Source organism: Chrysemys picta, chromosome 2 (genome assembly GCF_011386835.1).
Source record: "Chrysemys picta bellii isolate R12L10 chromosome 2, ASM1138683v2, whole genome shotgun sequence".
Lineage (NCBI taxonomy): Eukaryota > Metazoa > Chordata > Testudines > Emydidae > Chrysemys > Chrysemys picta.
The window spans coordinates 2,178,379-2,205,350 of NC_088792.1; the positions used below are offsets into that span (position 1 = coordinate 2,178,379).

General features: G+C 55.4%; 1 protein-coding gene and 2 long non-coding RNA genes across 6 annotated transcripts; 2 read left to right on the forward strand and 1 right to left on the reverse strand.

Moving 5' to 3' along the window:
- Positions 1-360: 360 nt before the first annotated feature.
- On the forward strand, positions 361-1,702 carry LOC135981898 (uncharacterized). The gene is made up of 2 exons (XR_010599074.1): positions 361-492; positions 1,462-1,702. It is a non-coding gene; the product is annotated as an uncharacterized LOC135981898 (long non-coding RNA).
- A 7,655-nt stretch (positions 1,703-9,357) lies between these two features.
- Positions 9,358-26,304, forward strand: LOC103305733 (zinc finger protein 585A-like). Of its 4 annotated transcripts, none has more exons than XM_065586512.1 (6): positions 9,358-9,505; positions 18,044-18,198; positions 18,662-18,875; positions 19,261-19,374; positions 20,133-20,246; positions 20,547-26,304. In XM_065586512.1, the coding sequence occupies exons 3-6, from the start codon at positions 18,773-18,775 to the stop codon at positions 23,054-23,056; spliced, it is 2,841 nt and encodes a 946-aa protein (XP_065442584.1). In that variant the 5' UTR covers positions 9,358-9,505; positions 18,044-18,198; positions 18,662-18,772; the 3' UTR covers positions 23,057-26,304. The 4 variants fall into 4 exon arrangements, with proteins under 4 accessions (XP_065442584.1, XP_042702984.2, XP_042702985.2 ...); XM_042847050.2 differs by lacking the exon at positions 9,358-9,505 and adding an exon at positions 16,613-16,752; XM_042847051.2 differs by lacking the exon at positions 9,358-9,505 and adding an exon at positions 16,613-16,752 and having other exon boundaries at positions 20,550-26,304.
- LOC135981896 (uncharacterized) lies at positions 12,913-16,774 on the reverse strand. The gene is made up of 2 exons (XR_010599072.1): positions 16,635-16,774; positions 12,913-16,408 (listed from the first exon to the last, which is right to left on the reverse strand). It is a non-coding gene; the product is annotated as an uncharacterized LOC135981896 (long non-coding RNA).
- Positions 26,305-26,972: the final 668 nt, after the last annotated feature.

Sequence of the window (26,972 nt, forward strand, 5' to 3'; positions counted from 1 at the left end):
CTCCCGCCATCCATTTCGCATGCACACAAAAGCAACAGACATTGGGGGGAACAAATTCAGGTTTTACAAGAGCAGGTAACTACCCCCATTCTCCTCTCAAAGCCAGGATAAAAACCAGGGGCGCGGTTCCTAACTGTGCAGGTTCCCAACTGCTTTGACCCACAGAACCACACTCCGCACTCATATCTGAAAATAGAATCGTCTTTCTCAAATATTTTTACATACCGGTTAAGGTTTGTCCTTTATATGCTTTCTTAGTTTGCTAAACTTGCTGCTGCTGCCTGTACTTTCAAATATTTTGATAGAGTTAATCTCTCTTGGCTCAGGTCTCGCTACCTTCCTAGGTTGCTCTTCACCCCTCCCTTTCCCCCGCCTCTCCTCAATTCTGCTCTCTCTCTTTGTTTTAAAAGTTAAAAGTTATAGTTTTTACAGAAACCTCCAAAAAATACAGCAATTGAAAACAGAATAAACAAGAAACAAAAAGAAAACAAGGTAAAAACTTTACTTTAAATAAATCCAGTAAATTAAGTATTTTAACCCTTCAAGAATGCAACAGCTGGAATTATTCCTAACTTTCTTGAAGATATGGTTGCCAAGCAACAGAAATGCACACTCTGCTTCTAATTCTAACCACTCACTAATATTTGAAACATGGGCGTTTTTTATTTCCATATAGCAGAGTTTTAAAATAATGTTAAATATAAAGTAATGCAAAATTCCTTGTTACCAAATTAATACAATACATTTAGCAAATAGTAATATATTTTTTACCAATTTATGTTACAAGTTTTAAATAAAGAAATAATTTTGTTATTCAAATGTTTAACCCTTTTTATTTTTTATTTTTTATTTTTTTATTTTTTTTTGGCCTTATTTTGTATAGTTATAAATAGAATTCTGGCGCCATTTGTTGTTAATTGTAAGTTTGTCCTGTATGTCATGTGTGTTGTTTTGTGTTGTATGTTGTGTGAGTCACATGACTATTTTTTATTATTTTTATTTTGTTGCAACAAAAGTCAATTTTATACCCTTTTAAAAATTTATGTATATGTGGTACCACACTATTTTAAGATCATGGTTGAGGTATAATCATAGTAGTATTAACACCAATTTTTTGTGCAAAGTTCAAAAAGGTTTCAGTTACAAATATATGTACATATATTTCTGCCTCAACAAATAATGCAATTGCAAACAAAAAATATTGTCTTATCAATCACAATTTTGTTTTGTTTTTTAAGATTTTTTTTACATTTTTCCTTTGAATAACAAATAAAAGGGGAAACCTCAACATTAAGGTAAAAGTAATATTAACAAAATGTTAATTTCTTTTTTGGGCTTTTTATAAACTCGTTTGCACTTTTAAATATAGTTATAAGAATGTCATAACCAAAATGTTTTAAAATAACAATGTATGCATAAAGCTAACCAAACAATTTCAACGGGTTTCCAAGTTTTCAACAGGTTTCCACCTTTGGCTCCCAAACATAACAAAGCATCATGAAAGTATACCCTCAAATACCCTCAAAGTACTGTATTCAAAATTTATTTTGGTTTAATTTTATAGTTGGTTTAATTTTTTATGCTTTTCTTTTGTTATGTTATGTTAATGGGAAGCAGTGGTTGTTAAAGTTGTGCTTCTAAACTGTTAACAAAAGTGAAATTGGTATCACAAGCAAATTAACTCTAAAAAGCTTGGTAAAAATTCTGTTAACTCCTTTGCTGAAACAAATTGTTCAGCAAGGGAAAGCAATACACCTTCTCATGGAAGATTGTGAGCATTTATTTTAGCCGTTAAACATTACATTTCGTATAAAAATATCAGTAATGTACTTTAAATGAAAATGAATGTCTATACAACAATTGCAAAAGTATAGCTTGTGTTATAAAAGGCTCGGTCCCTATTACATTGTTCTTATTACACTGTAAACAAACTAAGTTAAACTGTGTATTAAGTTTGGGTTACTGAAAACAAAAACAAAAAAGAAACAAGCAAAAATCTTTTATTATGTTAACTAACCAGCTGTTTAAGTTGCATCCCACAGACCAAAGACACCAGAAAATATCACACCCTGAAGACACCAGATGATATCAGTATACAGTGAAGAAACCCCCAAGCATCAAGAACAGAAAAATGAAGTGCTTTATAAATAAGAGACTGGTTAAATACACCTCGATCTACCATATATGGACAATTAAGTTAACAATCAGCTAAAAACCACTAGTTGGACCAGGATAAGCCATCATTTAATTTCAACTTGGTTACTATGTAAAAACAACTCTATTATTGCTGTACTACTATATTATTGTTGTACTGTTGTCTTATTACTGAATTGTATTATTGCTGTACAACATTTACAATATACATAACCTTGCTAAACTGTTTAACCAACACACAGGTAAAAATCAACAAACAAATGGCAGCAAACAACGTGAAGGCAAAGAAAAAACAATGTGGTAAACAAACAAAAAGTTACACAGTAACTACAAATTAGGTAAACAAATTGCCTGTTAGTACCAGTCATAATTTGGGTCAGCGACACTGCATCCTAACTGAGGCACATGTTATTCAAAACAATCTTGTTCAGTGTCTGGGTACAATACTACATCCTGACACAGCGCTATTCGATACATTGGTTACTGTCAATTCAGTAGGTTATCTGGAAGACAGCATCCATAAGAAACAACTGGATCTATGTCAACTACTGGTGTATCGCAGACCTGTGCAACCAATGGAACAGAGACGCTGGCCACTTTTATTTCCTGCCCAGTGAAGCTAACCAGAGGGTGACAACTAGCAGTAAGGGTAACCTATAACATGAATGGACAGTCCTGGCTAGTAACTAATTACAATATATTTATATATAAAGGCCTCAGTAGTAGTGTCACTATGTCACGGAGTATTGGGGGACTCAGGGCCTTGCACCCCCGGCTTCCTGCGATTCACCATGACTCTCAGCCAGCCAGTAAAGCAGAAGGTTTATTTGGATGACAGGAATACAGTCCAAGACAGGTCTTGCAGGCACAGACAACAGGACCCCCTCAGTTAAGTCCAGCTTGGGGTCCCAGGGCATTCCAGCCCACCCCCCTTCGGGGGGGTCAGAGCCATCTCTGTCTCCCAGCCCTCTCTCCAGCCCACTTCCAACACTCTCCCCTCAGCGACCCCTCCCACAGCCTTTGTTCAGTTTCCCGGGCTCAGGAGTCACCTGGCCTCCAACCCCTTCCTGGGTTCTCATGTTACACACTCAGGTATGCGCCCTCGGGCAGATCCCATCCTCCAATGCAGACTATCCCAGCCCCACTCCCCTGTCAGCATTCACAAACCACAGTGAGAACAGGCCCAGTTCGTCACATCTCTCCCCCCTTCGAGACCGAACTGAGCAGGGTCACTTTAGCCAGTGACCTGGGGAAGTTCGAACCTACCCCCGTTCCCATGGATGCCCCCGCATCCCTCCCATTCCTTGGTGAGAATTACACCAGGCCCCTCCAGTCTCACGCCCCCCCTTAGGTCGGGGGTGCTTGATGGCACTCGCAGTTCGCATGTGGGAAGGTTTATGCGGCCTGTGCCCTTTTCCCACCCCCATACCTCTGGGGCTCCAACTGGGCTGTGGTCTTCTCCCAGCGCTCCAGTCTGGAGGTCTGTGCGTTGGGCTCTCTTGGTTTAGAGCCGCCCTTTTTACCTTGGCCACCCTCCGGAAAGGCTCCTCTATGCTGGGCAAGGGTCCTAAAGCTGTTTTCCCCTTGTCCCAGGCCTTCCTCCCCCTCTGACAGGGGTCACAGGATCCGCAGTACTGTCGGACAGTAACAAAGACCCCAGGCCAGTAAAAGCTCCGTAGCAGCCTCTGCTGGGTACGCCAGGTTCCCTGGTGCCCTGAGAGGGGAATGTCATGGGCCCGGCACAGCAGCTGGCGGCGATACTTCTGGGGTACCACCAGCTGCCTCCTGATCCCCCCTGACTCCATTTTCCCTGGGGGAGCCCATTCTCGGTACAGGAACCCCTTCTCCCACAGGAACCTTTTCCGGCCACCTCGTCCCATGGTCTGTACCGCATTAGGTCGGCCAGGTCCCTTATCTTCCGCAAGGAGGGATCTTTCTGCACCTCGGCCTGGAACTCAGCAGCTGGGACAGGGATGGCCACCTGCTCTTTCTCGCCCGCTGGGTCCGAAGCTGCAGCCTCCCTGAGCCGTGTCCCTGGGCGTTCCCTCCCCACCAGGTTAGGGTCCTGCGCCTCAGGCAAGGCACCCCCCCCAAGGCCAGGGCGCAGTGCCCCTCGCCGGCTCTGACCGCGGGTCACAACTAAGGCGGTCTGGGGGCTGCTTGGCCAGTCCTCTAGGTCCCCCCCCATCAACACCTCAGTGGGCAAATGGTGGTGCACTCCCACGTCCTTGGGGCCCTCCTTGGCCCCCCATTTCAGGTGTACCCTCGCTACGGGAACCTTGAATGGGGTCCCGCCCACCCCGGTCAGGGTCAGGAAGGTGTTGGGCACCACCCGATCTGGGGCCACCACCTCGGGCCGGGCCAGTGTCACCTCTGCGCCCGTGTCCCAGTATCCATAAACTTTCTTCCCATCCACCTCCAGGGGAACAAGGCACTTGCTCCGCAGGGACAGCCCCGCGCCAACCCTGTAAACGGAGAACTTTGAATCCGGAGCATCTGGCCCCCCAGAGAAGCTGGCCTGGGGCCCTTCTCTTTCTTGAGCAGTTGATAAGCTGCCAGCCCCTCTTGCATGAGAAGCCTGCCCCTCGTCCGTCTGGGCCTCTACCAAGTTAACCCGGTGCGGGTTCGGTCTGCTCAGTCTGTCTTTGAGCTTGGGGCACTGGGCCCGAACGTGGCCTCTTCGGCCGCAGTAATAGCAGCTCATGTCCCGTGGGTCCCCTCGAGCCGGTCGGTTGTCCCTGACGCTGGGCATTCCCCGTGGGAGGGGATTCCCCATATTCCCCCTTTGGGAGGTCCCAGGGGGACTCTCTCTCTGCATCGCGGCGGGCCTGTTCCTTTGGGGCTCCTCCCTGCTACCCCCTGACCGGCTCTTTACAAACTCATCAGCCAGCTGCCCTGCGTGTCGCGGGTTCTCTGGCTTTCTGTCCACCAACCACAGCCTCAGGTCGGATGGGCACCGCTCATACAGTTGCTCCAGTACCAGCAGTTTAATCAGGTCCTCCTTCGTCTGGGCCCCACCAGCCCACTTGCTGGCGTATCTTTCCATGCGGACGGCTAGTTGCAGATATGAGATCTCAGGGGTTTTATCTTGACTCCGGAACCTTTCCCGGTACATCTCAGGAGTCAGCCCAAACTCACGTAGCAGGGCCTTTTTGAATAGTTCGTAGTCCCCTTTCTCTGCCTCTCCCAGTTGGCGGTACAATGCCACGGCTTTGGGGTCCAGTAAGGGGGTAAGGACCCGGAGTCTGTCCGCGGGATCAACCCGGTGCAGCTCGCAGGCCGTCTCAAAGGCCTCCAGGAAGTCATCCATGTCCTCCCCCTCCTTGTATGGGGCCATGATGCACTTATCAAAGCTCCGTGCAGTCCTGGGTCCCCCCTCACTCACCGCAGCCGGGGGTTCGCTGCCCTTCAATCTCGCCAGTTCCAGGTCATGCTGACGCTGTCTCTCATTCTCCTCCCGTTCATGCTGTCTCTGTCTCTCTTCACGCTGATGCTGTCTCTCTTTCTCCTCCCGTTCATGCTGTCTCTGTCGTTCACGATCCTCCAGCTCTCTCAGTTTTAGCTCTTTCTCCCATTCCAGCCAATTCCGCTCCACGGATGCCGAACGTCGCCGGGAGGATCCTCTGCTGGCCGGCGGGCTTCGCCGGGGGGATCCCCTGCTGGCCAGGGGGGTCACGGCGCCCTCGGTATTTGCTGGGCTCCTCCCCACCCTTCCCCTAGGCATAGGAAGGAGGGGTCTCGGGAAGCCCTCAGCAGCTGGCTGACCACTCCCAGCTGGGACAGACACTGGTGCCTGCGCTGCATTTGCCAGGCTGCTTCCCTGAGACACAGGGATCCGTTCATTCGCGCGATCTTCCGCCTCCAGCTGGGCAATGAGCTGTTCTTTGGTGAGCCTCCCAATGCGCAGCCGCCTCTGCTTGCACAGCTCCACCAGGTTGCTCTTAAGCCGCTTGGCATACATCTTCCTGCTGGCCACTCACCGGCCTGTGTGCTCACAGCTCCCCACAGTTCCCAGGGGGACCCCTAGTGTGCCAGCCCTTCTCGAGGTCACCGCCTCTCTGCCAGGGTCGAGCTGCAGACTCCTCCGCCCCTGGGACCACTCGCTGCGATCCCCCCGGGGGACCCTGTTACTGCAAAAGTCCTTCTCGCTGGTCACACACTCCCAGGGGTAATAACCATCTCTCTCCCACTCTTCAGCAGGCCTGGTCCCCGTCAATCCCCCTTCGTTTTACTGCTCCCCAGTCACTTACTGCAGGAAGCGCCGTCCACGGGGTGCAGTAGATCCCACCGCTGCCACCAGTTGTCACGGAGTATTGGGGGACTCAGGGCCCTGCACCCCTGGCTTCCTGCGATTCACCATGACTCTCAGCCAGCCAGTAAAGCAGAAGGTTTATTTGGATGACAGGAATACAGTCCAAGACAGGTCTTGCAGGCACAGACAACAGGACCCCCTCAGTTAAGTCCAGCTTGGGGTCCCAGGGCATTCCAGCCCACCCCCCTTCGGGGGGGTCAGAGCCATCTCTGTCTCCCAGCCATCTCTCCAGCTCGCTTCCAGCACTCTCCCCTCAGCGACCCCTCCCACAGCCTTTGTTCAGTTTCCCGGGCTCAGGAGTCACCTGGCCTTCAACCCCTTCCTGGGTTCTCATGTTATACACTCAGGTATGCGCCCTCGGGCAGATCCCATCCTCCAATGCAGACTATCCCAGCCCCACTCCCCTGTCAGCATTCACAGACCACAGTGAGAACAGGCCCAGTTCGTCACACACTACTCCAAATTTCTGTTTTACTTCTTATATACATAGCACTGTGAGACACACTATCACAATCCCTATTCCAATATTTCAAAACACTCAGCCTACTACTAATGATGAGACAAGTGATAACTGGAATTGCCCTAATAGGAGTGTGTTTCTATCTGTGTCACAGAAGTAAAAGGGCCAGAGTACAACACCGGACTGGAAAAACATGGTTATGCTTGGATATAAGGGGTATCATATGTACACATACATACTATACATATATGCCCATACACACTCCAAATATATATGCCATATCCATATAATTGATATATATTAATTATTTGAGAGTGCCTCTAAGGCTCAATCATAATACTACATTCCTCAGTCATGGTCCCGGGCCTAACATTCCCAGGCCCATCATAAGGGACTAAAAAATAATTGGATAATAAAATCTGTCTGCCAGTCGTACGAGGGAATGTGCAGACTAAAAAGACAGATGGGGCATAAGTGTATGAATAGTAAAAGAAGGTAACCATATAAGTGTTTAGCCCACTAGGTTATCCTCAGTCCATGCATTATGCTTTTCCGGGACGATGGGTAAACATCCTCCCCGTAAAAAGACAAAAAGTGGGGGAATGTAGTAAGAGGAGGCCCTGAGATATAAACCTTGGTATCAGAGGCCCGGTATGAGGCCTAAGGCCTGAACCAAAGTAATGGTCAAGACGTTGCTAACATAAAGCAAAGCTAAGCTGTGAGCCAGAGGCAGGCCCTGCTCACAGAAGCTGGCAAGGAAAGGGCTGATGTTGCATAAATATATATTCATTTAGCATAGTTACAGTATAAACATGGTACCAAGATACACTATACCGGAACATTCCACAGATAACAGGGAACAGGCCGACCCATCCCAATGACAGGGGCAAAAGGGTAAAATGATGGATAGAGTTGTTTTGATCGAACCAACATGTACAAGGTAAGAGGCGGCACCTTATTACGTAGAGGGGTCGTACCTTGCTACGTAGAGGGGTTGCACCTCAATACGTCAGGAGTGATGTGTAACCTGTTTGTACCTGTGTATAAGAATGTATCCCTGGGGTGGTGTCTTTGTCCAGCTGAGGGGGCAGTGGAAAGTCCCGCCACTGAGCTGAGTCCATTGCCGAGCGGCACTTTCTAGCAGTATGCCCGGTAGACTAAGTAATCTACGGGGAACTGAAATTGTGTCAGGGTCGCAATAAACCTGGCCGAGGTGCCTTTGTACCTTACTATACTCTGTGGTTATTGGGGGTTCTCGTCCGGTTTGCTGTGTCAGCTATCTGCAGAGCTGGGGCAGCACACAGAGGGAACACACGCACGCAGCCGAGTGATATCAACAGGAGAAAGCAGAAGCACCACACCGGTAGCATCTCACAACACCCCAGGCTGTGAGAGGGCCCCTGTATATGGAGATATACCTATCTCATAGAGCTGGAAGGGACCCTGAAAGGGCATTGAGTCCAGCCCCTTGTCTTCACTAGCAGGACCAAGTACTGATTTTGCCCCAGATCCCTAAGTGGCCCCCTCAAGGATTGAACTCACAACCCTGGCTGTAGCAGGCCAATGCTCAAACCACTGAGCTATCCCTCCCCCAAAGCTGTAGCTGCAGCTGCCGCTGAGGCTCTCCATCAGCAGCCGAGCAGCTGCAGGTCTTCCCGTCCATTCGGCAGGAAGGCTGATCGCGGTTACTCTGGTAACCAGACTTTTAGTGTCTGCTGACCAGACAGTGCCCGATCCCTTTTTCGTCCAGATTTTCCAGTCAAAAACCGGACACCTGGAGACCCTAATTTAGAGCAGGCGGGGCAGGGAGTCAGGACGCCTGGGTTCCACCTCAGCCGCTCAGTTCTCTGCTCCCTAACTGGCAGAGGTGGCGCTCTGGTACGTCTCTATGGTACTGTGGGAGGGGCACTCTGGTACGTCTCTACGGTCTCTATGGTGCCAGGGGAGCGGCGCTCTGGCCGGACTCTATGGTGTCCCGGGAGTGGCGCTCTGGCAGGACTCTATGGTGCCATGGGAGCAGCGCTATGCGGGCACGTCTCTATGGTGCCCCAGGAGCGGCGCTCTGGCAGGACTCTATGGTGCCCCGGGAGTGGCGCTATGCGCGCACGTCTCTATGGTGCCCGGGGAGCGGCGCTCTGGCAGGACTCTATGGTGTTATGGGGAGGCGCTCTAGCCGTCTCTGTCAAGGCTCCTCTCCTCTCCAGAACACCGCGCTGGCCCTCCTGCTCTCTCAGCTCCCGGCAGCGCCCTGCCGGGCCCGGAACTACATCTCCCATCACGCCGTGTGGTCCCGTTCTCGCGCGGTGCGTGAAGTCCCGCGCGTTCTCGCGAGATGTCTGGCTCCTAGCTTTCCCGTGATCCTTTGCGGGGCCGCGCTCAGCTGCGGCGTCTCCACGGAGCTGGCTGAGGGTGAGCGCGTCCGCGCGGCGTCGTCATTACGTTCCGACGTGACGTCATCCCGCGAGGCTGGGCGGCCGCCGCGGTGATGCGGGTCTAGGGCTTAGCGCGGGAGTTGGACTGTGTTGCCATAACAATGCGCGATGACGTGTTCCCGCCACAAAATGGAGTCACAGGGTGACGTAAGCGCCGCTGCCGTGACGTGCGGAGGCACTGGCGGGGGGTGTCTGGCGACCACGTGGGGAGTTGGGGTGTGGGGCTGGGTAGAGGGGGTGGGTGTGGGGTTAGGTTGGGTGGAGGGTGTGGGGGTGGGGAGAGGCGGGGTGGAGGGGGCAGGGTTAGGTTGGGTGGGGAGAGGCGGGGTGGAGGGGGCAGGGTTAGGTTGGGTGGAGGGGGCGGGTGTGGGGAGAGGCTGAGTGGAGGGGGTGGGGTTAGGTTGGGTGGAGGGGGCGGGTGTGGGGAGAGGCTGAGTGGAGGGGGTGGGGTTAGGTTGGGTGGAGGGGGCGGGTGTGGGGAGAGGCTGAGTGGAGGGGGTGGGGTTAGGTTGGGTGGAGGGGGCGGGTGTGGGGAGAGGCTGAGTGGAGGGGGTGGGGTTAGGTTGGGTGGAGGGGGTGGGGGTGGGGAGAGGCTGAGTGGAGGGGGTGGGGTTAGGTTGGGTGGAGGGGGTGGGTGTGGGGAGAGGCTGAGTGGAGGGGGTGGGGTTAGGTTGGGTGGAGGGGGCGGGTGTGGGGAGAGGCTGAGTGGAGGGGGTGGGGTTAGGTTGGGTGGAGGGGGCGGGGGTGGGGAGAGGCTGAGTGGAGGGGGTGGGGAGAGGCGGGGTGGAGGGGGCGGGGTTAGGTTGGGTGGAGGGGGTGGGTGTGGGGAGAGGCTGGGTGGAGGGGGCAGGGTTAGGTTGGGTGGAGGGTGTGGGGGGTGGGGAGAGGCGGGGTGGAGGGGGCAGGGTTAGGTTGGGTGGGGAGAGGCGGGGTGGAGGGGGCAGGGTTAGGTTGGGTGGAGGGGGCGGGTGTGGGGAGAGGCTGAGTGGAGGGGGTGGGGTTAGGTTGGGTGGAGGGGGTGGGTGTGGGGAGAGGCTGAGTGGAGGGGGTGGGGTTAGGTTGGGTGGAGGGGGCGGGTGTGGGGAGAGGCTGAGTGGAGGGGGTGGGGTTAGGTTGGGTGGAGGGGGTGGGTGTGGGGAGAGGCTGAGTGGAGGGGGTGGGGTTAGGTTGCGTGGAGGGGGCGGGTGTGGGGAGAGGCTGAGTGGAGGGGGTGGGGTTAGGTTGGGTGGAGGGGGCGGGTGTGGGGAGAGGCTGAGTGGAGGGGGTGGGGTTAGGTTGGGTGGAGGGGGCGGGGGTGGGGAGAGGCTGAGTGGAGGGGGTGGGGTTAGGTTGGGTGGAGGGGGTGGGTGTGGGGAGAGGCTGAGTGGAGGGGGTGGGGTTAGGTTGGGTGGAGGGGGCGGGGGTGGGGAGAGGCTGAGTGGAGGGGGTGGGGTTAGGTTGGGTGGAGGGGGTGGGGGTGGGGAGAGGCTGAGTGGAGGGGGTGGGGTTAGGTTGGGTGGAGGGGGCGGGGGTGGGGAGAGGCTGAGTGGAGGGGGTGGGGTTAGGTTGGGTGGAGGGGGCGGGGGTGGGGAGAGGCGGGGTGGAAGGAACTGGGTTAGGTTGGGTGGAGGGGGCGGGTGTGGGGAGAGGCTCGGTTGAGGTTAGTTTTATCCCTTCCAACTGCCCCGTGATGAGGTGAGTTAGGAGTTGCGCTGGCAGAGGAATTACTCAGGCTGCTGCCAGGGTGGGAAAGTGACTGGGACTCAGGGGCTGGAATGGAGAAAAGGGAAATTAAGGGTAGATATCAAGGAAAATCCCCTAGCGTATCCGTGACAAGCCTGTAAACCCATCTCCTAAGGCAGTGGTTCGCAACCTTTCCACACTACTGTTCCCCTTTCAGGGGTCTGATTTGTCTTGCTACCCCAAGTTTCACCTCACTTAAAAGCTACTTGCTCACAAAATCAGACATAAAAATACTGAAGTGTCAGTGCACACTATTATTGAAAAATTGCTGACTCTCTCATTTTTACCATAAAGTTATAAAATAAATGGATTGGAATATAAATAATGTACTTACATTTCAGTGTATAGTATATAGAGCAGTATAAGTAAGTCATTGTATGAAATTTGACTTCACTAGTGCTTTTTATGTAGCCTGTTGTAAAACTAGGCAAATCTCTAGATGAGTTGATGTACCCCTGGAAGATCTCTGTGTACTCTGAGGGCTACGCGTCCCCCTGGTTGAGAACCGCTGTCCTAAGGGAAGGGACGGGACGGGAGCCCCGTTAGACAGGACATTACACACTAGCTCTGTAAATGGACTGTAGGGGACCGTCGTGCCATGGCCCGTGGAGGACGGAGGACGACTGTAACAATCTCGGTAATAGCTGGGAACAAGCTTTCAGCTCAGCTCTGTTGATGTTTGTCCAACCCGCTCCCTGCAGTGCTAGTTCTGTTTGACTTGAATTGAGGGGATGGGCTGAAGGAGACTCAAAGACGCACTGACTGTTTGCCAGTCTCTGGCTGCTAGTAGCGACAGCCTTGTATTGCAAAGATGCTCAGTCTCACTGCTCTGGGACCTCTGTGAAAAACACATCCTGTGTTCGAGTCTCCTTTCAGGCGCTTTCAGCTTGGATTGACCCTTACTGTCCAACATCCCCCTGTGCTTAACGAAATATGGAAACAACTCGAATTGCTGAAGGAGCTAAAGTGGCTGAGCTTGGGTGTCAGGCAGCAGGATGGGGGGGAAGTGCACTTTCTCTTTGTAGATTCAAGGGTTTAGTTGTTCTACTCAGATGGCCTAAGCCTGCTTCCGAGTGTCACCCTTTCTGATCTGAGTGGTTAGCCAATATCTGGGGACTTGTGGATTGTTTCTATTAGAGCAATCGATGGAATCAGGCATTTCTTTGATGCATCCCTATTTATCTACAAAGAGTATGCAAAGTCCTGTCTCCCTGAACACAGCAGGAATCAAACAATTGGAGAGAGCTTCTTTGCTCATGGTTCCAAGCCCCTTTCCAGCTAGCACTCTGCCCAAGAGCTTTCTCTGAAGGTCATGCTACAAATGCTTCTCTGGCTGTCTCTGGTACTTCCCTGCTGCCTTCTCTGTGTGTGCCTCTCTGGTGTTTCTGACTGCTTCCCTCCACGCATGCATGGCTCCATCACAGCAATATCACCCCCCCCCCCCCCCCCCGCAAATGCTCAGCTCCTTGCATATGGCCTGTGTTTTGGGTGGTTGCTCCTATTGTTTCAGCCATCTTATTCCATAAAGGACTTAATTGTTTCTTACATTTAGCCTGAATGAAGGGCAGCTTTTACCCCCACCCGCTTCAAGCGCCCACCCAGCCCCCAGCACAGCACTGGGCACTGTGGGATGGAAAAGCCCATCAACACCCCCACATCAAGAGGCTATCACATGTATGCCTTGGAAAGTGCTTTCTGGGTGGGTAAAGCAATGATTTCCGTGTATGTCTTTATGTGAGGTGGTCGAGCACTGTTAGGGGGCTTATTCCTTCACCCTCTCACTTTTCCCTGGTCCTTCTCGCATGAACAGAGAGCAACAATACTCGAAGTCCGAAGGTGCAAACAATTCAATGTTTATTGGGGTGAACTTCCAGCAAGCATGATTCCAGTTTCCTTCCTCAGTGTCCCCCTTCCTAGCTCTGATACCACAGAGCCTTGCCTGTGTCCCTGTTCCAATTCCCCCACCCCAAGTCCCTGTTCCCATTCCCCCCTTACTTCCTGATTGATTGCAGACTATATAGTAAAACCTGAGTTCTGCTTAGCTATACCTTAACCAATCATTTCACTGAAATTTAACTAACCAATCCTAACATATTGTAACATGGTTATTTAACCAATTATATCCCACCACCTTAATTGGATTACACCCAACAAAATGAATTATACAGCAGACAGAAACAATCCCAGAACCAGACAGAGATTATACAGACAAACAATAGGGAAGTGGAGACTACAGTGATAGAACAACACAGAAATGAGGATTTCACATCCCAGCTATTGAGAAGTGAGTTCTTGCCAGACAGGATGCTGCTGTCAAACTAAGTTTCCTTTTAATCTTCTAGGCTCTTCCCTTTCTCTGGAGGTGACAGGAATATGAGGACAGGATTGGATTCCTAACAGCCCCAGATTGCCTTATTTCCATGTGACTGGTTTGGGATGTGAGGATGTGACCGTTCACTTCCCAGTTTATGGCTGCCCCTGCTGCTTAGCCCAAGGCCTCAGCCTAAGAACAGAGCCTCAGACTGTCACAGTATGAGAAGGCCCTTACACAGACAGACAGTGATTTTGATTCTTTCTTTTATGCCTCTATAACTAGCTACGTGATAAGAATACACCTAAATTCTGAAAGTCTAGGCCTTTGCAGACAGGCCTGAATATCTCTATCCTAACCATGACCATTGCTTGTCTCAGCTGATATGGGTGGGTCAGGAGTGGTCCTCCCAGCAGTTATAAGGGAGTGAAGGCAGGGTGTACAGTGGCCCCTGGGTCTCTCCTCTTCTGTGCTCCCTGCAGTGCTAATGTGGAGGCTTGACCCCATCCCCTCCTGCCTTCCTGACACCTCCCTCCCTGAGCCAAACCTGTCCCTGGCTGCCTGCCAGTCGGGAGGCCCCTCTGCACCGGAAGCCCAGCTCTGTTGTCTTTGTAAATAGAACGAGGGGCCAGCGGAGGGATTTCTCTGGTTTCGTTGCAAAGTTCCCGGGCAGTTTTCCTCTCCACGTTCCAATGGCCCCTCCAGCAGGCTCGGCCTCTTCCCTTCCTTTTGGCTTCTTCGTGGGACTGGGGTGCGCACACAGGGCTTCCTGGTGTGGGCTGGGCAATGCCTCACTTGTTTCAGGGGGGAGTGTGGCTTACTGACGAGAGCTGGGGACTGGAAGTCAGGATGCCCAGGTTCCAAACTCAGCTCTGCCCTGATTTCCTGAGTAGTGCTGACCAAGTAATTTCCTGTGCCTCGGTTTCCCCATCTGTAAATGGGGGATGATTCTCTCTGTGCCGCAGAGGTCCGAGTGCCTGATTCTGCTGTCATGCGGACCCTACGCTGCTGGAACTCGCCGATCCTCACCAGGGTGAGATCATCGCAGGCTCCTTACTCTGGTGCACTGCTCCAGTTGCCAGGAAAGGTTGAGAACCACTGATCCAAATGAGTTTCCTTAACTGCTTCCTGTCTTACCAGCCGAGTTCTGAGAATGGTTCTGCCTGGCCCAGAGTCTCGCCAAGAGCTGCCACAGCACTAATGGAGCTGGCGAGGTGGTGGTGGTGGGGGGCTTTTATTAGAATTTGTGGCCCAATACATCTGGGGGTGCATCAGAGGAGAGGAGTGTGGAAGTCCCTCAGCCACTCCCAGTCACCAGTGTCTAACCGGCCTGATGGCACTTGGCATGAAACTTCTTCCCCGACACTTCCCCGAGGCTGCATAGCTTAGCTGGTATCCATATTGCCCTCCCGTTCCTTGAATGCTCTAGGGAACCAGGAGGAACATGGATTTTAAAGCATCTGAAGGTGCTGAAGTTCAAAGCCTGTTTTCTCAGCTCAAATTCTGGTCTGTGGTTATGCAACATTTCCCAGCGAGTAGCTTTCCTGCAGGGTGCTATGTCCTTCCAGCACCAGCCCGGGGCGAACGTTTCCCTTCAGAGCAGAGCATGTGGGCACAGATGAAGAGGAAAGTGCAGAAAGCTCCACACAGAGAGGGTAGAAGAGACGACGAGTGTTCAGTAAATGCTCCCGCCCCAGAAAAGTGGAACTAATGGCGTTTGCGACGTAAAGCAGGTGCTCTGCCCGCTAGGAGCACACGACAGCACTCCAGGATTAGCTACAGCAAGGCTCCTCTGCTGCCAGGGAGAAAAATAACGAGCGGAGACTGGAGGTAATTCCTCCCTCGTTACTACGGACATCTGGGACAGGCACAACAGTTCAAATGCAGGGTCAGCTTGGGTCCCGGGGGCCAGGCCTGCCTGGGTCTGAATCCCAGCTCTGATACTCACCGGCTGCAAGGCCTGGGGAAAGTGACTTCCCATCGTTACTGCCTGCTACGTGGGAGTGCTTTGAGGATCGGCTAACCATGGTCAAGCGCTTTAGAAATGGGATGTTCTCTGTCAGCGCGCAGGGCCAGGCACTGGGGGGCGTGCAGCTCTCCTGACTCCAGTGGGGAGCTGATAACCAGCCAACCCCTCCGAAAATCAGGGGCTGAGTGCAGTTGTCATGCACATCAGACTTAACCCTTCATGTGCTAGCTAGTCAGAGTTGGAACACACGCAAACACTGGCTACTTTGTAAAGGTTTGGCAGGGGGCTGTAGTGTGTGAATTGGGGAAGGTTTCTGGCAGCTTCGAATGAGGGGTGGGGCTCTTGTCCGGAGTGCTGCCATCCTATACATCTCCCTGCCCCCCAAATCCTGCATTCTGTGCTGGTCCCCCTTTCTCAGACAAGATAGCGCAGCGATAGGAAGGGGATAGAGATGAAATGGGGGCCGGGAGAGATTGAGAAGACTGGGACAGTTCAGTGTAGAGAGGAGGAGACAAAGAAAGGACTGGATAGACAGGTAAATCAGGGCTCTCCTTTATCACCGCCTACACTGCAAGAACAAAGGGCCGTTCAGTGACTGGAAAGGCAGCCCATTTAAAACTCATCAAAAGAAGTAATTGGTGCATAATTCACCTGTAGAACTCTCAGCCACAGGATAGCACTAGGGCCAGGAATTGCTGAATTACTGAAACAAACGATGGGAGGAGGGGAAATCCGGGTCTGCCGATGTGCACTCTGCATTCCTGCTTCCTGCAGTGCTACCCTTCAGGGCTGTGTGTCTAGCCGAGCTGGTGGGCTGGGATAAAGGGGCCCTGCTATCACTGTTATCAGGGACTGGAGAGGGACAGGCTGTCTTCATGCTGTACCGGGTGCTGCTGGGAGCTGTAGTTTTCTCTCCCCTCCCCCATTGTGTCCTGTGAAGCAGGCTAGGCAGCACTCACGTGTGGTAGCATCCTCTCGCCAGCATGGACTACAAGTCCCAGGAGCGCTGAGCGGGCTGGTCTTGGGGAAGTTTGCAATAACAGGAGCGCTGTGAATTCAATACAGAGCCTGGGCTTAGCTGAACTCTTTCCCTAAGATGGCTGGAGAGAGGTGGGATGACCGTGTCGGTCAAGTCTCTCTCTGAGCAGCTTCCCAGCCTTCGGGTTGTGCCTCTCTCCTGTCCCCAGCCCCGGCTTATTAGCTCTCCTTGCTGTCAGTGCAGGGATCTGCAGCAGCCGCTCGAAGAAGCTGGGAGAAGGGACGATTCGACTTACCAATCCCAGTAAAAGGTGAAGGGACAGGATCTCGTCCTCACATCCTCCACACGGGAGCCACGGCATCTTCCACCGAGGCGTCTCCGATGGGAAAGTGCCTGCAGGGGGTGCTGCCCAGGTAGGCCGCAGCTGGGGAACTGCAGGGTGCCAGAGGCTTGCCTGACTGCTGGCTGTCTTGGGCACACACATTGCAAACAGGAAGGGGTTCATTCTGCTTTCTATTTCCTCCCATCACAGAAGAGAGGAAGGTGGTGCTGTGGTGGGCGGGGGCTGCCTTTGATCCCTTGTTGCTCTGTGAGGGTTTTGTGGTGGGGTTTGGACACTTGCTGGGGGAGTTGGAGACCTAACAATGTGTCACCCCATTTCTTGTTACTTTGTGCCTTCCTGCGCACTCCTGGCTGAGCGCCCTGCCCCTTGGGGACAGGAACCGGGCTGCTGTAATAGCCTGATGAACTGTTCAACAGGCTGAGTCTGCGCAGTGTCCACACCTTGTCTGTATGCCTGGCACACGTCTGGGGTCCCAACCCGTCTGGTACCCCCTCCTGGAGGTGTGAACCCTGCGCTCCAGTTGCCCTAGGCCCCAAGACCAGCGCTGATTCCCCAAGTCTTCCCAGCATTGAAGCTCTGCCCGCCCGGGCACTCTGGTTTACAGGTTAACCCTACAGTAACACAGACATTGCAAAGGTATTTCTGAACTCCACACACCTCACTCATACCCAGAGCACAAGGGATATACAGCTATGGAGAAGTAACAAACAGCTGTGTGCAAGACCCTGCCTCAGTTTCCTCATCTCTCCTGAGAGCCCTCTGGGTCTTAGTCACTGTACTTCCGGGAGTCCAGGATCCTTCTGGGCCCCCTCTCCTCCTGCCCAGCTTTCTCTCTGGTTCTGGGCTCTATTAGCTAGAGACATTACCTACAGTAAGAAATACAGCTTGACGGTTTTCCTGGGAGGGAGGATGCGGTGTATCCCAGATTCACTGATGGGGAAACTGAGGCACAGCAGAGAAAGTGACTTGCTCAAGGTCACATAGTGAATCAGTGGCAGAGCTGGGTGTAGAACTCCCAGTCCCCTGTTCCAGCCACTCCCATATGTGAGATGCTGCCTGCCAGCAGTTTGTTCACAGGCGTGTCCCCTGTCCATTCCTACCCCAGCTATCCCAAGCTCCTTCCTCCAGACAGAACCTTCTGCTCTCTGACATGACCTCTGCGGCACGGTGAGGTAGGCAGGAGCCGTGGTACCACCAGCCACCCATATTGTACTCAGCCATGTCGCCCGGGACGAGTGCCTGGCACACACAGCCTGTTCTCCCCTTTCGGCCAGCACACAATGGCCTTGCCCAGTAGACCGGGGTGGGTGACGGCTGTGCTGCTGAAGCAGGCAGTGCTGAGTGGGGGCTTCTTGTTGCAGGTGCCGGTGACGTCTGAGGACGGCAGGATCTGTTTCTCCCGGAGGAGTGGGCGGCGTTAGCGGAATGGCCGAGGGAGCTGTACTGGGCCGTGAGGAGGGAGAACTACGCGCTGGTCACCTCGCTGGGTGAGGACTGTCTGGTGCACAGGTTAGAGGTGAGATGCCAGGCAGTAAAAGGGCTGGAGAGTGCTGATGTAAATATAACTCTTCGGTCAGGGGACAGTGCTGGGCGGGCTCCGCTGTCACTGATTGAGGAGCCCTTCCCTTCTTCAAATCCCTGAAAGCAGAGATGGTCCGGCCAGTGCATGGGACAGAGCTCTTCCCTCCAGCCCCAGACGAGTGTCACTAAACTCGCTGCCCACTGCTGTCTGCCTCACTCTCTCTCACCAGCCTGTGAGCCCGGAGCTGAGGGAAACTGTCCTGGGGCTGCCAGGAGCCAGGCTCTCTGCTTCCTCGCAGCTCCACTATGCAGCCCTCCCTGGCAGGGCAGTGGGTGGCTCTGGGTGTGGCCGTGAGGGGTGCTGGAGAGGCTCACCCTCTTTGCGATGTACCTGGCTGGTTGGTGGGGCATTAGGGAGCGCCTCGTCTCCCTCCTCATTCTGTCCCTCCCCTCCTGAGGCGAAAGCAGCTCCACGCGGAAGAGCGATCAGTCTGGACCCCTGCTGCAGGCTCTGAGAGCCCCATCCCCCACACAAGGCAGTGAGGCTGGCCTGGCGGCTGGGTGTAGCCATGTCCGAAGAATCGCACCCCTCAAAGGAGGGGGCGGGATGGCACAGCGAACTGGAGCTGGGCTGTGGAACCTTTTCTCGCGGCATCACCAGTTCAAATCCAGGTCAGTGCTGCTCCAAGGTCATTGTCATCTGAGCCTCTTTGGAGAGACCCTCATGAAATTATTTGGAGGGCCTCAGGCCACTTCTTAGGCCACCTCCTAAAATCCACCCCCAGCCTGGCCCTGTCACTGTCCATCTTGCATGAGACACTGGCGATTGAGTGGGCAGTGGAGACTTATTCCTCCCCAGGCACTAGAGGGGCTGGGTATTATTGTGCCGTTTTCCGTTCTCCGGTGTCTGACTGTAGCCGTGCCCTGAGCAGCCGTGTCCCTCCACCCAGTGCCAGCTAGCAATGCAGCGGGGACCGAGCCCCGGCTCCCATTGACTTCAGTGCGGGCAGCAGTGGTCGAGCACCTGCTAACAGGAATATTTTCCCCCCCGAACCAGGCCACCCGGCTCTCAAACCCAATCTCTTGTTCCGGATTGAACGAGGGGAACAACCAGGTGTGGGGGTTCAGCTGATCTCTGGTGGCTTAGAGCGTCCACCGGATCCCTGCGCAGGTGAGTGCTCAGCACAACAGCTGGTTAGCAGCACACGAGGTCGAGAGAAGCAGATGAAACCGCCACTGGCTTAATCCTTCCATGTCTTTACTCACTCAGATCAGATGAGACAGAATTTGCTAGAGGTTCAGGGGACGTGTCAGTCATGGGTTTGCACCAGTCCTGAATGACATCTGGCTGTGGCCCCTCCCCTTTGGTTGAGCGGTTCAGGGAGGATTAGTGGACAAGGCAAAGGACAAGTCTAGGCTCCCGAGTTCTAATCCCAGCTCTGTCACTCTGACCCACTGTGCACATTTGGGTCAGGTCACTTAACCTCCTGGGCCTCAGTTTCTCCATCAGTAGAGTGTGGCTAGTGATCCAGACTTGCCTCCCAGGAGACAGGCTGGAGATGGGATTCATTAACACGCGTTCCGGGCTTTGAGATTCTGGGTTGAAAGGCACCAACAGAGAACAAACATTTGGAAGATCCGTTGAAAGCTCACTGTTTTCCTGGCCGGATCTGCTCTCCTCTGTCTGCCAGTCGCCCCCAGGACAGTGGTGAGGACGAGGAGGGCTAGCCAGGGGTGTGCTGATTGCATTGTCCGGTATCTTTAATTCCACATTAGGCAGCAGAGGCTTGGAATAAAGACAGAGGTTCCCCTGGGACTTGGGTTAATTATCTGATTTGTGAAGTAGCAGATGCACGGTCTCCAGCACAGTGGTGTTGGCACTGGATGCGCCTAACCGTACCTGATGACATCCTCTATCCCCTCCACCAGGCTACGGATTTTTCAAGCCCGATGGTTTCTTCCGGCTTGAGCAATGGGAGGAGCGATACATCGAGGCTCAGCAGAAAGTGGAGGAGAGCAAGATCCTGGGAAGCGCCTGCGTAGGTGAGTGAGAGCAGCGACGGGCTCTGCTCTGGGCTCCCCTTCCAGCGAGGCTGAGATCAGCTCAGGGGGCGGTTTGCTGGACCTGTTGTCTCACGGGGCTGCAGTTCCATAGCAAAGATGAGGCCAGCTGCAGTCTGCTCTGCCTTGTGCCAGTTGGCTGCGGCCTCTGCTGTTCTTGCAGGCTGCCCTCAGCTGGGGACAGTCTGGGCCCAGCCTTCGGAGCTGCTGGTTTCTGTTGAGTTTTACACCTGGCAAGGAAGGCCCATGAGTTCATGCCGTCACTCTCTCTTTGTAATCCAGCAGAGCACGGGGGTGTGAACGCAGTCGAGCAAGAAGAGAACTCGGAGAGCTTTGCTGCAGACTTGGAGTTGTCCCCCGTGGTCTGTGACAGTCCCGACGGCTCGTTTCACAGTCGGCAGCTGGTATCCAAGAGGCAGCAGAGAAACCAGACCAGGATCAAGATGGAAGAATCAGCCGGCTTCAGCAAGTGTTCAGACGCCGTCGTACGTCAGCTAGGGGCTGGGCCTTTCCAGTGTGCCGAGTGCGGGAAACGCTTCCGTCAGAAGCAGAGCCTCATCACGCACGAGAGGATCCACACGGGAGAGAAGCCCTACAGGTGTCCAGACTGCGGGAAGAGCTTCAGCCAGAAGCCCAACCTCCTGACTCACCGGCGGATCCACACCGGGGAGCGCCCCTTCTCCTGCACGCAGTGTGGGAAGAGCTTCAGCCAGAAGGCCAATCTCATTGCCCACCAGAGAACCCACGTGGGGGAGAAGCCGCCGCAGTGGGGCGGGCTTGGGGGGAAGCCAAAGTCCCCAGCACAGCAGGGAGACCAGGAGGAAAAGCGGCCGTTCGTATGCCCCGAGTGCGGGAAGAGCTTCACGCAGAAACCCAACTTGGTGACTCACTACCGGACCCACACGGGTGAGCGACCCTTCAGCTGTGCCCAGTGTGGGAAGAGCTTCAACCAGAAGACCAACCTGGTGACTCACTACCGGACCCACACCGGGGAGCGGCCCTACGCCTGCCCCCAGTGCGGGAAGCGCTTCACCCAGAAGACCAACCTGGTGACTCACCAGAGCACCCACACGGATGCACGCCCCTATCCGTGTGGGGAGTGCCAGAAGTGCTTCAAGGACAAGGTGTCCCTGAAAGCACACCAGAGAACCCACAGCCTGAGCCAGCCCAGACCCTGTGGGAATGCAGAGCCAATCCCACTCCACAGTCCCCCCGCCGTGCCGCTCCAGCCCACAGGTGCCGAGCAGGAGAGCCAGCGCGACCCCACTCAGCCAGTGCCGGCCCAGAAGATCCCCGGAAGCCAGGCACTGTGCACGTGCACTGACTGTGGTAGCAGCTTCCCCCAGAAACCGCATATCCCATTGCCCCAGCAAACCCCCTCAGCAGAGCAGCCCTTCCTGTGCGTGCAGTGTGGGGAAAGCTGCCCACAAGCGGCTCTTCTGAAGCACCAGCCCGGCCAGGCCAGGGAAAGGCCCTGCGAGAGCGCCCAGTATGGGAGAGGCCTCAGCCTGAACCAACATCTCCTCAGACACCTGGAACCCTGCCTGGGCCCTGGCGACGCGGCGCACGCGGCCCCCGGGGCAGAGCGGCCCTTCATCTGTAACCAGTGCGGGAGCAGCTTTAGCTTTTGGCCGGCTCTCGTTGCCCATCAGGGCAGCCACGCAGGATGGCAGCCGTATCCGCTTCCAGAACGCGGGAAAGGCCTCAGGCCCCGGCTGTCCCTGCCAGCCCAGCCGGATGCGCAGGTGGGGGAGACAGCCTGGACGTGCCCCGAGTGCCGGCGGAGCTTCAGCCAACACAGCCAGCTGGCAAAGCACCGGGAGAGCCACTGGGGCGACAGGCCCCATCGGTGTGACGTGTGCGGGAAGAGCTTCGGCTTGAAAGCCAACCTGATGACGCACCAGCGGCTCCACACGGGCGAGCGGCCCTTCGCCTGCAGCCAGTGCGGGCGGCGCTTCAACCAGAAGGGGAACTTGGTGACTCACTACCGGACCCACACGGGCGAGCGGCCTTTCGCCTGCCCCCAGTGCGGCAAGAGCTTCAGCCAGAAGCCCAACCTCCTCGCCCACCAGAGAACCCACGTGGGGCGGCGGCCCTTCGCCTGCACCCAGTGCCCCAAGCGCTTCAAGGGCAAGATGTCCCTGAAGATCCACCAGCGTGTCCACGTTGGGGAGAGACCTCCCGCAAGGCCACCGAGCGTGGATCTGATGGAGGCCCACGCCGGAAAGAGGTGCTGTTCCCACTCCCCATGCGGGAAACCCTTCAAGGAACACGTCGCCCTGGAGCTCCCCCAGCGAGTGCCCAGTGGGGAGCGCCCGTACGCCTGCCCGGAGTGTGGGAAATGCTTCCGGCAGAAGGTCACGCTGGTCACGCACCTCCGGACCCACACCGGGGAGCGGCCGTTCCAGTGCACCCAGTGCGGGAGGAGCTTCAGCCAGAAGCCCAACCTCCTCACGCACCAGCGGACTCACACCGGCGAGCGGCCCTTCGCCTGCACCGTGTGCGGGAAGGGCTTCAGCTGGAAGCCCAACCTGGTGACCCATTACCGCACCCACACCGGGGAGCGGCCCTACAGCTGCGGTGACTGCGGGAAGACCTTCAGCCAGAAGCCCAATCTCCTTACTCACCGCAGAACCCACTCCCAGCAGAGACCGTACGCTTCCCCCAGCACCACGCAAACTTCCCCCACGGGGACACCTTCACCCTGCGCCGCGGTGGGGACTGGCCCCACATGCGCTTGGCCTGCAGAGAGCGCCTCAGCCACCACATCCCCCACGGCAGGGAGCTCCTGAAGCCAAGCAAGCAGAGATGTGGTGTCAATGCAGTGGGGGTGGCAGGAGCTTCGAAGATCAGAGAGCTCTGCGTGTGCACCAGAGAGCACCCGTTCCCTGGGCGAGCCGGAATGAGTAGAGCGTACGCCGGATCGGCGAGCTGTATGGTGACTGGGATCTGGGAACGGGGGGCTAACCCGTGCTGCTGCCGCACCCCCAACACCAGACGCGGACTGGGGAACGGTACAGCCAGAAGCCAGATCTGACTTCATTCTGCACACACCGAACTTCAGAGAGGACACGGCTGCTGACAGCGGGCAAGCCGGCAGGTTGATCAGCACACGTTGCTGCAGGGTGCGAAGAGACGCCGAGTACTGCTGGGAGCAGAGCGAGGGGAGGGTGCAGCAAGCCGGCAGGCTGGGACGCTGCGGCGAGTGTCCCGGGAAACCAAACCCTGAAAGAGACTCCCTGGGCGGGAACGGCCCGTGGAGCTCTCCCCTCTCGCCTCCCTGGAGCTAAATGTGGGGTGGGGGCGGCTCTTGGAAGCTACGATCCAAGCTAGCCTGGGCGTATGTTGTACCGAGGGTATTGCTGGGTTCTGGATCCCCCCCAGAGCCAGTTGCAGGGCAGTGAAAGGCCGCCTGGGCTGCGAGCTCCAGCCCCTGTAGACACAGTAACAGCGTCCGTCCCCACCCTCCCCAGCACTTCCCGGGGGGAGGGGCAGGAGGCCCAGCCCCAGAGAAGGCTGCAGTCGGTCTGAAAGCAGTGGGGGCCCCACGAGGACGAGATGCCCTTGTTAGGGAGCGGGAAGGAGAAGCTGCGTGCTGGGGCAGAGCTCAGCTTGATGGCAGGGCCACCGCCCGTCAGCTCAGAACTGAAAACCAGAAGGGGCAGTGGGGGGGGACACAGGGAGCCCTGGTACCGGCTTAGCTGAGCCACCAGTCTCGGCCAGGTGTGTAATTAGCTCCACGGTGGAGAACAGAGCCATGTTCCAGCATGATACTCCCAGCTACGCTCTGCCCGTCGTCCCAGCAGTAACATGGCGACACCATGAGTCGTATGTCCCAGATGGGAAGAAAAGAAATACTAATGGCGGGAGGACTGGGGGGGTGGGGCACGCAGAGCCCGTGGCTGGGGGGACAGTAGCATGGGAGGGGGACATGGGGCACACACACAGCCCCTGGCAGATTGTGTAGGGCAGAATGGGGGGCACACGGCCTCTAGCATGAGGCTGTGGGTTGTAACAGGGAGCCCCTGTACTAGAGGGGGAAGGGAGAGTGGCACCCGGGGAGCATGTGGGGAACAGAGGGATGAAGGGACCCTGGTGTGTGCACTGAGCTTGGCCTGCAGCAGTGACAGCGCGTGTGGTGACCCTCTCTTAAGTTCTCTTCCTTACCTGGAAACACAGCCAGCAGTCCCCCAGGTTGTAACAGCTAAGGGGGTATCACCTGGGTAGGTCGGTCACTCAGCAATGGGCCGGGCTCCGACAGCTGCCCCCAAAGCCGTCCCCAGGGCTGTGCATTCCCAGGCAGCGTCTGGCGCTCAGGCCTTCCCAGGATCCCTTGCGCCGGCGGCGAAGGCACCGCCTGTGCGTGGATTGCTGCTGCGGGGTGTTGTGGGGACTGAAGTGCCTGCTGCAGATGAGTGAGCAGAGGTGGGGAGGGGACAGCCTGGCCTGTGGGTGTGGCTGGGTGAACTGGACCAAGTGATGAGAAAGAAGAAGCCAGGGCTGGTTGGGGCAGGGGGGACCAAATCACATCTTCACTTAGTGACAGTGAGGTGGGGCCTGCGCTGCGCCATCTCTGCCCGGGCACCAGTCCCTGCTGTCACAAGCACCGGCTGCAGGAGCTTGGGACAGGCGGAGGGAAAGGAGCCCTTTGTGTGACCGTCTCAGAGCGGTTCCCACCAGCCATTGCCACACTTGGTCCTGTTGGGCAGTCCCCGCACGCGGGCAGGACGGGCCACTGGCCCTGGCCTCCGCTGAGCCCCAGAGCTGCTCTGCTGGGGCAGGGCTGGGACATGGGCGTGTGCACATGCGAAGCTTGCAGGGCCCTGCCATACCTGCTGACTGGTTCACCGGGACGGCGGGCTGCAGGGCTGCTAGGCCAGTGCCTTTCTCCCGCACTGACCTTACATAGCTCCCAGGAGCGCCGGGGGGAGCTGGCTACGGAACCCACTGGGGCTTTTTGCACCTTGTGTTTTGCTACCTGACCGCGCTCTGTCTCGGTGCTGACGTCTCCTGAAGCTTTGGGCCCCTCCCAGCAGCAGCGGCTGGCTAGGGTGAGAACAAACTAGTGTGTTGCTTCCTTTCGTTCTTGTCTAGCATCCGCAAGTCCCCCCGGCATGCCAGCCAGGCACCGCTGTGCAGCAGGGTTCATGGAGCGCGGTGCTCTGGAGGGGACTCTGCCTCAGGCGGTGGGGAGTGAAAGGCTGTACACTCCACAAACGGGACTGGGCTGCTTCCACCCTAAAGTACGGAGAGCCGTGTGCACCCCGTTCCTGCAGCCATCTCCCCGCTTCCCTCTCACTTGTGGGCATGGAGCCGCTTCGTTCCCAGCCACTGAGCTGCACTGGTGAGGACGCGTCCTGCTCTGGATGTTGGTTAGCGCTGGGCGTGACATGGACTTGTGCCTTCAGAGGAAGTTCTTCGGGGCGGGCACTCTTGGTGCTGCGCTAATACCCACGATAACTGCGCGTGTTTGCACTTGCCGTGGGCACTCACTAGGTTACAGCTGTAGGAATGGGCGTTTCAGCCCCCTGTGGTTGGTAATCTAGGCCTGCCCTGTCCCATGACAAGTCCTGATGTGCTGCCATTGTCTGCCACTGGGCCAGGCGTGCGTTTCCACTTGCCATGGAGCTCATGGTCTGGAGGTGGCATGTCAGTTCCTTGGGGGTCAGCACCCTGAGGTAGGCAGGCAGAGCCTGGAGGACTGGTAAGGACTGTGCGTTCTGGCTTAGAACACACCTGGCTAGGCAGCCAGTGGGATGGGACTGGCAGGGACGGGAGGCTGCTGGATAGTGCGGGCTGGCACAGTTGCTTAGCATGGTTGGGGTCCATTTCTCTAGAATGAAGTCAAACCTGCCGTGTACCCGCAGCCTTTTCATCACCATCTCCTCATGCTGCTGCTGTGTATTCATGGCATGTCCCTGGTGGGAAACGCCCATGTCACCATCCTTGTTAACCCAGCCCCGCCCTCATGCCGTCTTTCAGAGCCTGGGGGGGTCTATTTCCCCCCGAAACGTTCATTTAAAATAAAAGCTTTGGGGCAGCCGGTGAGTTCTGTGTTTGTGGAAATGCCTGTCTGGTTTCATGGCCTGCTGGGGAGCAAGGCACAACCGCAGAGGGGAACCGGATCAGGGGAGTGGGTTCCAGCCTCTCGCTTCTAGGCCGAATTCAGGCCAGGCCAGCAGTAACTGCAAACCTTTGCTCTTGGGTGGCTGGTCAGAGAGAGAGGCGGGTGTCCATAGAGCTCCTAGCTCTCCTCGGTGCTCAGCGTAACTTCTGTGTATTGGCGTCTCGGTGTCTGTCCGAGCAGTGGGGCAGGGAGGTTGGAGCTCTTGGACACCCTGCAGCATTAGGCCCATTGACCTGTTCCTCAGCCACAAAATGTAGGGACAAACATCCGTCCTCCTCGTGCAATGTCCATGGTGATACCAGGACCCTGAGCTATCCTAGGGCAAGTCAAGCCCTGCGGTTGGCTGGAGAACCACTGCTGTCCGGCTGAGCGCTGCTCCTGGGGCTGGGATGAATGTGTCCTAGGCAGCTTGGCAGAGACACTGGTTAAGTGATTGAAAGAGTGGCTGAGTCTGGTGCATGGCATGGCTGGGGAAGGGACGGGGGGAGCTGCAAACTGCCTGTGGATCAGCCTCTTGCACGGATGTAAAGTAGCCTAGATACCTCCTAAGATGCAGCAGGGTTAGTGCGCAGTGTGGTGCT

Bases quoted from the DNA above. Each gene is read 5' to 3' on its own strand.
- LOC103305733 (XM_065586512.1), top strand. From the start codon at position 18,773: ATGTCCGAAGAATCGCACCCCTCAAAGGAGGGGGCGGGATGGCACAGC. The intron at 18,876-19,260 runs GTCAGTGCTGCT...CCCCCGAACCAG, and splicing joins CATCACCAGTTCAAATCCAG to GCCACCCGGCTCTCAAACCC. The intron at 20,247-20,546 runs GTGAGTGAGAGC...TTTGTAATCCAG, and splicing joins CCTGGGAAGCGCCTGCGTAG to CAGAGCACGGGGGTGTGAAC.